Here is a 16,709-nt window from a genome sequence, read left to right as displayed (position 1 = left end):
CTTATGGCAGTATTTTCCCACAGACAGAGACAGAAATAGCCAAGAGCTGCACTGAGTTTTCCTCTGCTGGGCATCCTATCTCTCTGACATTCCTTTTTCAAATCATGATATGTGTACAATATATCAATATTGAGACAACACTGTGTGCTTTCTGAAGAGTCTTCCTAGACCCTGTGCAGGTACTGAATGGTGACTCTGCACTGTGGCATGATTCCTCATAGCTGGATTCTTCTCTTTACCAAATACCAAAGCTCAGGAAGCTTACCAATGTCTGTCCAGCCTAAAACACTGCAGAGGACTTCCCTGGTGGTCCAGCAGTTAAGACTGCACTGCAGAGGGCACAGGCTCATTCCCTGGTCTGGGAAGATCCTGCATGCGGCATAGGGCAGCCAAAAAATTAAAATTAAAAAAAATAATAAAAACAGTTAAAACACTGCAGAATATAAGCCTTTCCTGCTCCATCTTATCCTTGGGCATTTTAAAGTAGAACAGAAGCCAAATTTCATCCTGACTTGGGGAAATCATGGGTGCCCCAAAAGTGGTGATCATACTGAAGGAGGCGGATCAGAGTATATAGCAGTCTCCACTTGAAAACACTCCTTAGTTTTGTCTCACACCCAAAGTCCTGGATTACATATAGTATATCTTATCTAAAATCTGAATTCCTAGACAGTCTCTTGGAATGTTCTCACTCTGATACAGATATGGAGAGAAAGAAGGCAACGGGAGCAGAAGAGAATAGAAACACAGTCCCAATCCACACCTGGCACAATCTGAGCTCCATGTCGGGCTCTCACTGCCAACTCTACAGTTTTCATTTTACAGAGGCCCGTCCTTGGTTGGCTCCATGATAGAAAAACTGCACTCCCTAAATTTCAAATCTGATTTACACAAGTGCCCTTCCCCATCCTAGGTCAGCAAGCCTGGTGCCCACCATGAATCCTGCAAGACAAAATGATCCATGATGCAGACAGGAAAGCAAGAAGGACTGCGCTGGCTTTCAAAAAACTAGAATTCTACCAGATAATGCTGGCCTGGAGAACAGAGGCGAATCGTGTTCTGAAAGCATCTGCTCTTGGGCTAAAGGCCAGGGTCCTTAAAAAAATAAATAAATAAATAAAAATAAAAATAAATAAAGGCCAGGGTCCTGATTTACCTGTAGAATAGCCAAACGAGACATGTTATTAGGGATTTTCCTGCCATATTTAGAAGTTCCCTAAGAAATACACATAAAAGTCATTCATTCTTTAATCTGGGAGACTACAAATTTTAGAGTACAGTAACCTCAGGGCAGAGAATATATACTGTTCCCAGTACATACTCACATAAATGTCATCATCAAGATGTTATTTTGCACCCAGTTCTAAGACTCAACAGATCAGGACCCTGAAATAAAATAGTCCAAGACTCAAGATCAGCTGTCAAAATATATCATCTCGCCATCTTCTTGTAACTCGAATGGGAGAGCTGTCACCAGCTAAGCAACCAATAAACTAGCATGATCTAAAGAGACAAACCTGACCACTTCTGGAACTTATTATTCTCTTCACCACACGTTTGTGGGCCCTCACTGGGAGCCAGTGGCTATCCTGGGCCCTGAGAACACAGACAAGTAAGAAATGTGATAACTGCTCTTGAAGAAACAGTGTGAGAGACATCAAGTGAGAAAGACAAATAGGTCAACCAGAGGCTGCAGCTTGTTGCTTGAGGACCAAATATGGCTCCCAGATGTGTTGCTTGGTTTATCCATGCTTTAGAAAATTTTTGAACTAAACACTTAATTGGCGAAGTTCACTTTTTTTAACAATCAAAGATTCTGCATTTCTGTTTAAAGCTTAAAAAAAATCTGGCATCGATGGGCAATGCCCCGACAAGTCAACAACCGGCTGAAGCTGAGTGGCAACTGCTCTCTCTGAACAAAACAGCTCCTTCCAATTTACCCCAGCCCCCACCACTCCCTAATGCCCTTTAAAATATCCACTCATTATCTGCATTTGTGATGACTATTGCAAAGGAACAATTCCAGTGCTAGGTAGGATCTGTTCTAACTGAGCTAAGGTAAGAAAAATACAGGACTTAACTCCCAGGCAGCAGGGAGTTAAGTTGATAAACGGCCTGAATGGTTTTTTCAAGGCATTAAGGTTTAAAAAGATAAAATTCAAGTGAGACAAGAAGTTCTAGACATCTATCCAAAGAAAATAGCTGAAGAAGTTCACTGAAATGTATATATAAGGATATTCAGCAATGTGTTGTATAAAACAAGAACTAAAAATGACCTTCTGAAAACACGATTTAACATATTATAGCACAACTAAAAACCGATTCCACAGCCATCAAAATGGTAAAATTGATCTACACATAAGTGTAAGAGAAAAGTCTGTGATATGTCGTTAGGCACAAAGAAAAATCACACTAAGACTGTATGTGCAGTACTATTCAATTTTCAGAAGAAAAAGACCCTGCCAAAAAAGTCTACCAAAAAAAAAAAGTATGTGTATTTATGTATGTTTATATATACATATAAATGTCTGGGTAAAAATAGAGTAACACATGTATTTCTCTGAGATGGGATTATGTGCAATGTGGGTACATTTTCCTTTCATAGAGTCACATCTTTCTGTATTGTACACACTGTTTAAATGAGGGAACAAATTGAATTTCACCATGAAAAAACCATAAGCTATGGAAGCACCGAACAACAATGGAGAGTGATTGACAGTCATCTAAGATCACAACTTTGAGTTTTTAAAAAATTAGAAACCAAAAAAATCTACATGCCTGTGCTTTCTGGGAAGAGAAAAAAAAAAAAAGAAAGAAAACTACATGCTCCAACACCAAAGAAAGTCATTTTTTAATAACCTGATCTTGAGTTTTGAATTCTTAACCAAGTCACACAGACTTAAACAGGCTGATAGTTGGAGGAGGAAATGAACAGGCTCTCCCTATCAGATGTAAATTCCAACGCTTAGCCAAGAATCCAGGTGGTAAAATACTGACTCTATTTAAATCAAGCCAAAGTGATGCCTTCCTTGGCCACATTACATAAGCAATAGGCTCCACTGCTGCACACATCTGGTCAGAATAAAGGCCCTCTAAGACCTTCAACACAATTAATTCAATATTTTCCTGACAGTTCAAAATGCCACGACAACTGGCAGACAACCATCTTAAATCATCACGGAAAAGTCAGACATATGGCTAAGTATATTTAATATGCTTTAAAAATAAGCCACAGATTTTTGAGCCAACAAGATCTTAGGCAAGAATTTTTCTTATTTATTTAAAAGTTATGCCTACTCGTTACCTCAAAAGATTTCGATTCAAAGGTGATTGCTTTAGTACCTAGAGAGGGCAGAGATTACAAAGAGACATAAAACAGGGATGCTGCCTTCAAGACTGTGAGAAACACGTAACCCAGTGCAGGAAACAGACAAGCAAATCTGCGTTCAAGACACTATTGTGACTCCTGAAATCATGATGTGCATGGGGGAAGACAGAGCACAGAGGAGGAAAAAATCAACAGTGTTGGTGATGGAGATCCGGGAAAAGAGAAGGCAAATAAGCAGAATTGCCAGAAACTCCATTGTAGCAGCACCCTCTCTGTGTTCTGACCAATAAACACTTTGCAAATCCATTTTATTATTATTAATTCTTGGACTCTTTTTGGGGATAGGTGAGGTTACCAGGCATGGTTTGCTATCTCAGACAGCAATGGTACAGCTTAACAGAGGTCAACACACTTCTAGTGTGGAAAAACCTAGGATGAGAATTTTGGAACCAGGCAGATCTGAGCTTGAATCTCCCTTGTGTAAGCTACCTGCAGACCAGGATAAATTACCTGAGCTCTCAAGCTACTTTTCTCATAGCTAAAATGAGAAATGACATCATCCACCCAGGCAAAACCCTAACCGGGGTCTCAGAGACGTGGCAGAAGATCAATATATAGTAATTATGATGCTCAGTTTACTGCTTCTAATTCAGATTCCCAGTCTCAACCATGAAACTACACCTGAGAGAAGAGCTTCTGGACTCAGTCTCTGGGCCCTCTGGGGCTCGATATCTCTCTGCGATGGTTGTTGCTGTCCAATCACTAAGCACGCCAGGTTCCTCTGGCATCCACTATCTCCTGGAGTTTGCTCAAATTCATGTCCACTGAGTTGGAGACCCTATCTAACCATCTCATCCTCTGGCATCCCCCTCTCCTCCTGCCTTCAATCTCTCCCAGCATCAGGGTCTTTTCCAACGAGACAGCTCTTCGCATCAGGTGGACATATTGTGCACTGTAAGATGTTTAGTTACATCTCTGGGCTCTGCTCTCTAAATGCCACTTAGCACTGACCCATCCTGAGTTGAGACAACCAACAACATCTCCAGACATGGCCAGATGTCCCTTGGGGATCAAAATCATCTTCAGTTGAAAAACCACCTCTTCAGAGGATGGATTGTTGGGTCTTTGTTGATGGGTCTTCATTTCTGAACTGAAAATGATCATGGCTGCTATTAAGTAGGTAAGGACTACATACCGTACATGCCAAACAGAGGATAAAGTGTTTTGCGTATGTTTTCTCATTTAATCTTCACAACCACCCCTATGAGGTAGGCATTATTCTCATTTTCAACTGGGACAACTGACGTTCTGGGAGGTTAACATGCCTGTGGTTCTTCAGCTGGAGTCAGACCCAACCAGGCTGACTGCAAAAGCTTGTAACACCAAGTCCCACTGCCTCTCCAGCCTTTCTTGATTCAGGAGCCCAGGTATGGTGCCAGGAAGGCCAGAGGACCTCAGGGTCAAGCTCTTAAGAATCACTTTCGCTGGTACTGCCCTACCCAGGACCCCCAGGAAACTGGGAGAGGATCCATCCTTCCTACACCTTCCTGAACGTCCTGAGGACACTCATCACAATTAATTCTTCACCAGTGACAACACGGAAGCAATTCAGGCAGAGATCCAGAGGTTTCCTTCTTCTTCGTCTGTACTAATCCAGTCTCAGCCTTTTTAAATAGTGGTATCTGAATCAGGCAAAAAAAAAAAAATGAGGGCTTTTCTAGACTTGAAAAGCTCTCTAGGGAACTGTGTACCACAATTGCTATCTCTCAAGAGATCCTTTCTTCTCGCGCACGTGCTTTCCAACAGGGAACATTCAAACAATAACAGAAGCCGGTATTTTGTGAGCACTCACCACGTGCCAGGCCCTGGGCCGTGTGGTTTACCTCAATCTCCTAATTTGATCCCTCCATCAGCCTCAGGTAGTAGGTATTATTATCCCCATTTTCAGAAGGGGAAATCCTGGCACAATGAAGTAGAGTATCTTGCCCCAAGTCACACAGGTACTACATTGAAAAGCCTGACTTCTAACCCAGGCCAGACTGAGTCCAAAACCTGCCAATCTACAACACATCGATAAATGCATACAGTCCTGTTAACACTGTATATGGCAATAACTGTGAAACATGGCTTATAATCAGAGCATAATGGCCTTTTAATTGCACCATCATGCCACTGTCCATAAAGAGAGCTTCGAGTCTCTCCTCACAATGGACTGAAAGATTAGCCTTATTGTGGCAAACATAACTGCATCCCATTAAAGTCACACACTAATGCCTCCTCTGGCAGTAAGAACAGGGCTGACACCTTAGCCAGGAGGATGTAATTCTCTTACGTAACTCATTCTCACCACACTGCAGATGGAACGGGAAAAGTCTATACACACAACTGACGGTGCCCAGAACATCTCCACCATCCACTGAAGGGTGAGAGGGTGTGCAAAGTTATCTGGCACACTCAGCACGGTGCTGGTCTAAATCCCTAAAATGAAGACCTGCAAGGCTCCCTGTCTTCAAGGTTACTCTGAAATCAATCAGTGAAGCTCTATTTAGCCCAAGTTATAGACAGCAAAAGTTAAATCAAGTTTAATGCAGTTTATCACAAAGTACCTACATTTTCAGAGACTCAAATATCAGAATTTTCAGAGGCAACCAAGCTCAGAGAGAATTCTTCTAGCTCTAAAGTGGACAATGGACACTCAAGAAATGCTTGAGCGATTACTATGCATTAGGCGCCAGTCTTGGTATCGGGGATGCAACAGGAAACAGATCCACAACCAGCCTACCAGCTTGGAGCTTATATTTGAAAGAGACAAAGTAAGGAACTTAGTCATTTTTAAATACTCAACATATTATAAAGTAAAATAAAGCAGAGGACGGGAATGGGGAATGACAAGACAAGTGGGAAAGATTTGAAGTTTATGAGGGAGTAAGCCTCCCAGGTGACCAGGTGGGGACCATCAGGCCACGGCCAGGGAGACAGAGGACAAGTTACAGGCCAGGTTGTTGGGGGCTGGGGGGTCTTGTGAGTCACCAGGAGGATTTCAGTTTTTACTCAAGATAGAAGGACTAGAGAAACAACTGTGTTATAGATTATCCATTCTTTAATTATTTAGCTATAAAAAGAGATTACTATTTAATCATAAGAGTCATTGTTCAAATTCCATCTTCTCGGTTTGCTCCGTGCTTTCAGAAAGGATAACATCTAGAACACACTGGACCCTTCAGACTACTATACCTTAAAGCAAAAGTCGGCATTACTTGCTTGTCCTTGACATCCATGAAGGTTCAGCTGTGAAAAACAAATTCCCCAGACATACTACATGGATGTTGACATCCACAGGAGCGCAGGAGAGCAAAGCTCCAGTGTTTCCCAAGGATTTTTCAAGGTTATACATCTCACATATGAGCTCCATGAAGACAGGCAGGAAGGCAGTAACCTCCTTTTTTTAGGATATGAATGTCAGCCCTTAACGAATTTGACAGCCTTTATTCACAGTGTATACAAAAATCAGTATATTCTGTTACACGTATATACAAACTTAAGGAAGGGACCACTAACATCAGAGACTGGTGTTTTGCATTAAATAATCATCGTTTATAAAGCAACATCCTTCATGTAAACCCTTGTGGTAAGGAGATGTCAGAATGTTTTCCCTTATAAACCACTTAATTCCCCTTGGTGGATGTCATCAATTCTGCCATCCGAAACTAGCTGGGTAATGAATGCCAACAAATGCAGTTAGCCCACTGTATGCCAAGGCATCATAAGGTCAAGTTATTCTATTTTTAAATAACACAGCCATTGGCAAAGAGTAGCCACCAGAAACAATGGACATGTTGGGTTCACTGTCCTTGCATTATTTTTTGTAAAAGCTGTAGAATGTTCCACAGTAAAACCTAAATATATCCTTGAGAGAGTGGTCTTTTGGCACCACGAACAAAAACAGATTGGTTTTTGAAAGTTTAAGTTAAAAAAAAAAAAAGACATAAACACAAAGCTCAGTTTAAGAGCAAGAGAGGAAAAAAATCAGGCTGTTTTCCGCAGCAAAGATCCGATTTGCTCTTGGCTGGAAAAACTGTACCCAGGGACAAGGCTACAAGAAGATAGAGGTAAAGTGTCATTCTTCTGGATGCTGACATAGACCAGGTCCCACATAAACAAAAAACAGGACAGCTCCTCATCATCCTGTTGAGTGAACATCTGAAATTTCACCTCTTAAACCCCACCTAGAGTCCACAGGCAGAAACACTTAAGTATAATTCATGAAGCCTTGTCAGTTATTTATTTATTTATAGCTCAGTATAAATTATTAGACAGAGAACCAGCTGATCAGAATGCCTAGTGATGAGAAAATGAACATATTAGGATCCAAACTGAGAAGAAATCAAAGAGGAATAGAGAGGAAAAGAGGAAACATGTTGTGGATGGCCTGATCTACATTCACCATCCTAATAAGCAGCAGCAAGAGAAAATTCATTCATGCAGCCAACAAATTTTAGCGAGCACCTGTGGAAACAGTGACAGATTTTATCTTCTTGGGCTCCAAAATCATTGCACATGGTGACTGCACCCATGACATTAAAAGACACTTGCTCCTTGGAAGTAGAGCTATGCCAAACTTAGACAGCATACTGAAAAGAAACATTCCTTTGCCCACAAAGGTCTGTCTAGTCAAAGCTATGGTTTTTCCAGGAGTCATGTATGGATGTTAGAGTTGAACTATGAAGAAAGCTGAGCACTGAAGAATTGATGCTTTTGAACTGTGGTGTTGGAGAAGACTCTTGAGAGTCCCTTGGACTGCAAGGGGATCCAACCAGTCCATCCTAAAAGGAATCATTCCTGGGTGTTCTTTGGAAGGACTGACGCTAAAGCTGAAACTCCAGTACTTTGGCCACCTCATGCTAAGAGTTGACTCATTGGAAAAGACTCTGCCGCTGGGAGGGACTGGGGGCAGGAGGAGAAGGGGACGACAAAGGATGAAATGGATGGATGGCACCACTGACTCGATGCATATGAGTCTGGGTGAACTCCGGGAGTTGGTGATGGACAAGAAAGCCTGGCATGCTGTAGTCCATGGGGTTGCAAACGGTCAGACACGACGGGGCGACTGTACTGAATTGATGACTTGCCAGGTACTAATTTTGGAAAATAGAGGCATGAACATTTGAGATAAACTTCTTATTTTCATGAACCTTACATTCCAGTGGGAAGAGAGACAGACAATATAAAAGCAAGAAAAGAAGATAATGTGAAATTATATCAAGGCTATGAAGACACAAACCAAAATGGGGAGATGTCATGTCATCCAGGGAGCTCTCTTATATGGGGATCAGTGTGAACACTGGGGCCACCTCAGACTGGCTCTGGAGAACCAATTACATCCATCTCTTTGCAACTCCAGTGATGCAACAAATCAGTGTCTCCCTGCCACCAGAGCCAGTTGTTAAGCCTTCAGGAGCACACCACCAGATGAGGAGGTCTTTCTGAAGAGACACTAAATAGACAAGTCAATCTTGTGACCATCTTGGGTGGGGTCGGGGAGGAAGCAAGCCCAGAGATCCCAAAAGCAGAATTCACAGGAAACCAAGCAAGATAAAGCACTGTTTTAAAACAAGAACAGAATTATTTTGTTAAAATGTTGTAATACATTCCAATTGGTCAAAATAAACACGCAATGTCAAAACAAAACTCAAAAAAGCACAAAGAGCTATATTAAATTGTGTAATGGTCCTAAGTCCCTCATTACAGCGAGGGGAAGGGTCTGGTGGTGGTGTTGTGGTTTTTAAATTGTGTCTTATTTATTGTCTCCATTCTGTCTGTAAAAAAAAAAGTGGAAGGACAGTTTTGGTTCCTGGGTAATTTGCAAAACCACAAAATTCACTTACAAAAATATGTAAGCGTGACCTATAATATTACCAGTTTGGGAAACTACAATCACACCCTTTTAAACTTTTGGAGTCTGGGTTATTCAGGGAATCTTAGCATTTTATGAATGCAAAGGAACTGAAGGAGCATATCCACTTATTTTAGGTATAAAGAAAGGTCCAAATAGGTAACATACTGGCGATAACAGCACTAGTCACCTAGCTTGTTCACGATTATCTATTTCATTTGATGCCATATTTGTTTTCTTCTTTTTTTTTTAGCCTCACTGTGCAGCATATGGTATTTCAGTTCCTCAACCAGGGATCAAACACATGCCCTCTGCATTGGAAGCACAGAGTCTTAACATCTAGACTACCAGGGAAGTTCAACGCCATATTTCCAATGTCACTCTGTATCCTAGGACAGTGGTGCTCAAAATTGAGCATGCATCAGAATCACATGAGGACTTGTTTAAAACACCCACAGGCTGCATGCTCCTGAGTTTAGGTATCTGTAGGGCTGGGGTAAGGGCCAGGAATCTGCACATATAACCAGTTCCCGGGTGACGTCAATGCCACTACTCTGGGGACCCTACTTGAAATTCACTGACCCAAGAACTGGAAGCATGTGTTTTGCAACCTAACACAGCTGAGTTCCAGCTCCACTTCAGCCACTTGGATGACCCTTGGAAAAGCCACCCAAACCCTCTGGACTTCAGTCTCTGACACATAAGTCCAGTTGGGAGGAATAAAGAAATGCCCATATAGCTCTAGCTCAGCCAAGAGCAAGGCCTTTTAGAAGCAAGTGCTCAAAAAATACTAGTTACATCCCAATACAGAAACGTTTCCTTAATCATCATGGCTCCCCGTTATCTGCTATTCCACTTCCTGTGATTTAAGTTACCTACCGTCAACCCCAGTCTGAACATATTAAACAGAAAATCCCACAAATACACAATTCACACGTTTTAAATTGTGCACCAAGTAACATGATGAAAGTTCCCACCTTCCCGCTCTGTCCTGCCCAGGACATGAATCATCCCTTTGTCCAGGGTATCCTGCCCATTAGTCACTTAGAAGTCCCATTATCAAATCAACTGTCCAGGTGTAGCAGTTCTTGTATTCAAGTGACCCTTACTGTGCTCAATAATGGCCCGAAAGCACAAGAGGAGAGATGCTGGTAGTTCAGATCTGCCAAAGAGAAGCCATAAAGTACTTCCTTGAAGTGAAAAGGTGCAAGTTCTCAACTTAAAATCATATGCTGTGGGGACTTCCCTGGTTAAGACTGCACTTCTACCCCAGAGGGCAATGTTTTGATCCCTGATCTGGGAACTAAGATCCCATATGCCACAGGGCACAACCAAAAAAAATCATTAAGCTGTGGATACTAAGATCTACAGTAAGAATGAATTTTCTATCTGTAAAATCATGAAGAAGGAAAAAAGAAATACATGCTAGTTTTGCTTTCATACTTGAAATTGCAAAGTTGCAGCTGCAGTGCATAATAAATGCTTTGATATTAATAAGATAGAAAAGGCATTAAATTTGTACAGTAAGGTATTTTTAGAGGCCACAGTCACATACCTTTTATTACACTATACAGTTATAATTTGTTCTATTTTCTCATGTTGTTGTTAATCTCTCACTGTGCCTAAGTTGGAATGTACCATTTGAAAATACTTCACTTTTCTCCTTTCTCAACATACACTAGAATAGTTAAAGTTCAAAAGATAGATAAGATCAAAGATTGGAAAAGATATGGCAGAACTGGAACATTTATAGCAGCTTTATTCATAATAGGTGAAAGAAAAAACAGTCCAAATGTCCATTGAGAAATAAAAATATAAACAATCTGGTATATGTATGCAATGTAATGCTACTCTACAATACAGAACAACCATGATACACACAATATGAAATCTCCAAAATATTTTGTTGAGGGAAAAAACCCAGACACAAAAGAGTGCATAGTGCATTATTTCATTGATATGAATTTCAATGACAGACAAGACTAACCAAAGTGAGAGAAATCAAACAGTCAGTGCCTCTGGAAGAGGTGGAGGGAGCTGACTGGAAAAGTATAGGAGGGAAATTTCTGAGGTAATGGAAACGCTCTGTATCTTGATCTGGGTGAAGCGGACATGAGCATATACATTTGTCAAAACCCATCAAACTATATACTTAAGATCTGTGCATTTTACTACAGGTAAATATAAGCCTATAGTATATATAGTACATGTATATATATCTTATTATATATATGAAGTGATCTATTTTATATAGCATATATATGTAAATTTCTTAAGGCACTTTTGTGACAAAAAACTGTCATCCCTCATTTCAAATAAACCAACTCCAACCAAGCAGATCCATTTAGCTTGATTCTTTCACAGACCAATCCTATTTCATATACCATTTACAACAGACTAGTTTGGTCTGTGCAACTTTCCAGAGAGCTGCTGTGAAATAGAGCAGAATTCTCTCCCAGAAGAGGACCGTGACATTTCCATAAGAGTGACCCATGGCCCTGGGAGTAGCGAGTTTAAGGTGGAGACAACTCAAAAGTATTATTTTCCTTTACCAAGTAGGAGCCTATTTAATATGATTAAAACACAATAATGAAAACACAAGAAGAACAATTTTGTCATATAATTTAAATCATATTCTCAATATGAAAGAGAAGGCTGGTGATGGTGAAGCCTGGATGGGAGGGGAGTCTGGGGGAGAATGGATACACATATATATGTATGACTGAGTCCCTTCCCTGTTTACCTAAAACTACCACAACACTGTTAAGTCAGCTATATCCCAATACAAAATAAAAAGTTTCAAGCTACCAAAAGAAAAGAGAGAGAGAGAAGGCTGGTGAAATGCTTTCCAGTGCCTTCTTTCTTTAATGAAGATGTTAGAAGAGCTGCCTGCGCCTGGGTAATCATGACAGGAAATAGTAGCTTTCACATTGTGGTGGATTTGAAGCCATTCAAATGTCCCCATCCGTAACTTTATCCCACTAAAAGAACAAGTAGATTTGCATACACACACACACGCACACACACTTTCTATGAGCATTCTTGCATAGCACACAGAATAATTCCAGGTGAAAGGAAATAAGATGGGGATACACTAGCTTCCTTCAAACACAGAGGCCTCTGATTCCAAACACACTTGGTTACCTCATTGACCTTTCCAAGGTTTCACGATGATGCAACACTGGGACAAAGCCTCCCAATCTTTGGTAACTGGTGGAGGGAGGTGCTGCCACCTATAGTATCTCGCACACTGAGAATGAGCTCCCATCGATCAATTAGACACTAGTAAAACGCTCCCTGCCCCCATCATCTCCAGGATAGTCAGGAACTCATGCCCATCCTCTACCAGCCATGTCTCCAAGATGCCCCTGAATGGTGACCCACAGCCGATCCCATCAAATGCTATGACGCAGTATTTTCTCTACAGTTGTATCAAGTCCTAGTAATGCAGGAACCTGAATTATGGTGTTTACCTCATAATTCAGATTCCTGACACTAAAAAAGCCCGAGTCAGACATGACTTAGAGACTGAACAACAACAAAGTCCTCTAGGAAACCTTCTCTGATCATACAACTAGAAGTTAGTTCCTAGTTTCCTAAATGCTAATGTTCATTTTTTTAAGTATCATATACATCGCACTTTAAGATCCTGTTTGTACATAGGCATTATTTTCTTCCGTGAGACTGGACGCTCCTAGAGATTGAGGACTGTTTTGTAAACTTCATTTTATCTCCAGCATTGCCAGCTCAGTACATAGCACATAAGTGTCTCAAAATGTTTGGTGATACATGGAGTAAGCAGAACCTGTTTTAATGTAGTAATGGTAATACACTGGTTTATTATCATTCTATACCTAATACCTAATAAAGTGCTAAAATATTTTTTTTCTAAAGCTAAACTTAAAAGCTAGACATAGAAATAAATAACTGCCCCAATTTCCCTTGAAACATAACAATAATAGCTGGTCTTTACTGAGCACTTATTATGTGTCAGGCACTATTCTGCACCCTTTATAAATTTATGTAATACAAAACAGCCAGTTTACAGATAACGGGAGACATATTTCCAGGTGAGACAAGGTGTTGGACCTTAAGCAAAGCTGAGGTGGTGTGCAGTAAATGAGGCATATTCTCTCCTTTCAATGAGCTTACCACCTTGTATGGAAAGAAGGGGAGGGATCTAACGCATAGTTCAGAATAAGTAGAAAACCGACAAGACACACATTAGGGGAGTCCAGAGGAACGCTGATTTCTTCATCCTGGCAGGACGCCGGAGGGCTTCTTGGAGGAGGTGTGCAAGCAGATAATGAGGACACAAATGGAAGGAGATTTCCATAACTGTCAGTCCCTCAGCTCCCAAAGCTACCAAAAGGCCCATCTCTTCTCCCTGCCCCCCTCCTCCACTTCATCTGGAACAGGTCTGTTTCCAAAAAAGGACTAGCTCAGCCTAGCCCTCCTTTCCTCTGACACAGTCCTCCAGCTGCTGCTTGCCCTTTCAAGCACGCAGGCACATGTGTGAACTTTTCACCAGGGCTCAACCAGGGAAGAACCTGCATCGCGGTGCTTTGTCATACAAGGGACCCCCTTTAAGGGAATCCATTCCTTCTCTACTTCTCTACTCAGGGACAGCCCTGAGGCTATACCAAACTAAGATGCAAGGGACTCCCCGCAACCAGCAGCCATCAGAAGGGTCATCACTCCTCTCCAAGCTTCGGAGAGGTGAATTTGCTTCCACTCCCTTCTCTTAAGTGCACCCCTCAGGTCTCCCACACTCATTCTCTTCCTCCTTGGTGCTTAAGGCTCTGCAGCAAGGATTTTCAAACCCTCACTCTTGGCATCTGTGTGACCTTGGACAAGTAACTGAACCAATATCAGTAAATGAAACAACGTCAGTCCCAGCTTCCTTATCGGTAACATAAAGGGGTTTAGAAGAAACACTCGCTCTCAGAATTGTTGTGCATCAGAACAAAAGAGTGCAAGGAAAGCATTTTACATAGAACCTGACACATAATAAGTGAATAAGAAACAGCAGCTATAATCATCTTCACAGGGATGATGACGATGGTTGCAGTGATGGGGATGGTGGTGATGTTGGTGGCAGTATAAACTTGGGCTTGAATGGCGCTGAAATACCCTCTCTATTCTCTCCCCGCACCGCCACCCAAAAGTCTGGGGCCAGGCCACACGGGTTGAGACACATGCGTCATCCAGCTGTGGGGTGAATGCAAGATCTTCAAGCTGCAAGCTTTAGGACTGAAAGGTGGTGATGCCCTAGCCCACCTGGCCGGTCACGGGGTGATGCTGATTTTTTGATTAAGGATGTCCAACAATCAAAGACCCTCACCTCCTTCATACCCATTCTCTAGGTCTGAAAACAGCTAAGAGATCAAAGAACACAGTAGCTACGCCCGCTGCAACACTCGCCCAGGGAGCCAGGAGGGCGTCCACTTTGCCCCTGCCTCAGTGTCCCAACTCTCCTCCCGGTGCAGGCAAGCCACTGCTGCGCTTGGTGGCGGAGATAACAGGTTAGCAAACCGGGCCAGGGAAAAATCTCTGCGCTTCCCCGAGCTAACCCAAGCCCCTCTTCCCAACGCAGGTGGGCAAGCAACCCACAGCCTCTCAACAACTTGGCGTATTTCACCATCACTGGGCACACGGCCTCAACATCGCCCCTATGCCGCGTTCGCAGAAGAAAAGCGGGAAATCGGAAGGGGGGGCGGGGGGAGACTTCTCAGGCCGGTTCTCTTTTCTGGGGGCGCCTCCAGGAGGCGCGGCCCGACTTACCTTGTCTGACGGCTTTGAAGGTGACGGCCTCCTTGCAGCTGTCGATGACTCCCAGTACGTCATAGCGGGGCAAGCCGGACACCCGGATCCCCTGCACCTCCAGTAGCAACTCGCCCTCGCTCAGCCGAGGGCCCTCGCCGCCGCCGGGAAGCCCCGCCGCTTCGGTAGCCGTCACCGCTCCGACATACGGAAACTCTCCGTTCTCCGCGCCCCCCAGCACCGTCACCCCCAGCTCTCCCTGGGGTCCCCGTTTTACGGTGCATTCGTGAACCCTGCTAGTCCAGTGGTTCTTCTTCTGGATCACTTTCGACATGATGAGTTACACCCCTACTACGCCCGCCAAAAAAAATAATGATAAAATGAGAGACAGGTGCCCCCCACAGCACAAGCCCCCAAGCCCCTGCTGGTTCATGGGAGAGACATCTCCCCTCCAAACAACGCAGCGGGAGAGAGAAACTTGGCAGCCTCGCTCCCTTGCACACACTCGCTCACTCAAGCCATCATAAAACAAACTTTCTGGGCTTCCCCGCGAGCCCTGCACAGGCGCCCGCGAGCTTTGTTTGCATTCCGGTGCTTCTCGGTCCACGTTCCGGCGCCCGACCGTGCTCTCTGGGACCAGAGTCCACTCTGCGCCGCTTGGATTATTTTTTTTTCCTTCCTTTCTTTCTTGCCTCTTAGAAATGCGGTGTCTCCTCTTTGCCTCCCGCCTGGGTCGCCTTTCCTCGCTGGCGGGCAGTTTCTGAGGGTGAGGGAAGCCCTTCTAGGCAGTTGCTGGGAGCCCTGGAGACGCTGTAGCTGAGCGGGGGCGGGGGGGACAGGAGGGAAGTGCCTGCGTCCCCTTTAAGCAGATACAAAGGCTCGGCTTGTTTTGTTACAGTTCATTCTATTCCGCGCCGCCGAGCGCAGCGGCCGGCAAGAGGAGACGCGCGCGCATGCGCCCCGCGACCGCCTGCCGGCCGGCCCGCCCCACCCCGCCTTGCCGAAGTGAGAGATTCCAATGTGCTTCCCGTTGGGTCCTAAGTCCGACTTCTCCAGGATCAGCCACTTTTCTCCCCTTTCACACACCCTTCTCATTCCTACTTTTATTTCAGTGCTCACGACTCTGCATAGCCCTTCGGGGGTCTGGGAGACGAGGAAGTGTTTTACTGCAACTGTCTGCAACTTAAAAACAGGGGCAATCTGCTTGGGTATTGTAAAACCATTTCAAACAGGTGGGGGTTGGGGAGGCTCACACTCACCCTCGCGCTCACACTCACGCACACACGCACGCACACACGCCGGCCTAAGCTTCCTTACCGCCCTCGGCCAGTGGCTGGCCACGCTGTCGGTCACCCAGCCCACCCCCCGCCGCAAGTCCCTCTAATACCCTGAACCCAACCCAGAGGAGTGCGCCTGCCCGGCTTCCCCCCAACCTGCACTGTGAGGGCGAGTTCTGGTCTTTGAGTAGGGTGTGCCCCAGCCTCTGCGACCCTGGGGAGAGGGGGCCGTGGTGGTCCCCCAAATGAGATCCGTCACACGCTCACACACGTATACACACACTTATCTGCATCCTTAAACTTTAGGGCCAACTTTTCTGGACGCAGATTAAGTATAAGGCGAGGGAAAGAAGCCAAAAAGCAAGAGAGGCTTGGGGTCTTCAACCGAAAAGGGTCTAGCTCTTTAAAACTTGCGGCCAGAGACCTCTGGAACCAGGCGTCTGTCCTG

General features: G+C 43.8%; 1 protein-coding gene across 5 annotated transcripts in view; it reads right to left on the bottom strand.

Moving 5' to 3' along the window:
- The window catches only part of MAGI1 (membrane associated guanylate kinase, WW and PDZ domain containing 1), a 645,224-nt gene extending 629,906 nt beyond the window's left edge, over positions 1-15,318 (bottom strand). For all 5 annotated transcript variants that reach the window (XM_068982973.1, XM_068982975.1, XM_068982976.1 and 2 more), the window contains exon 1: positions 15,006-15,318. In XM_068982973.1, the coding sequence (XP_068839074.1) occupies positions 15,006-15,318 (313 nt within the window). The remainder of the gene's footprint in view (positions 1-15,005) is intronic.
- Positions 15,319-16,709: the final 1,391 nt, after the last annotated feature.

This window comes from Capricornis sumatraensis, chromosome 10 (assembly GCF_032405125.1).
Source record: "Capricornis sumatraensis isolate serow.1 chromosome 10, serow.2, whole genome shotgun sequence".
Classification (NCBI taxonomy): domain Eukaryota; kingdom Metazoa; phylum Chordata; class Mammalia; order Artiodactyla; family Bovidae; genus Capricornis; species Capricornis sumatraensis.
Note: the sequence above shows the minus strand (reverse complement) of the source record. Positions and strands in the feature narration are given on the sequence as shown.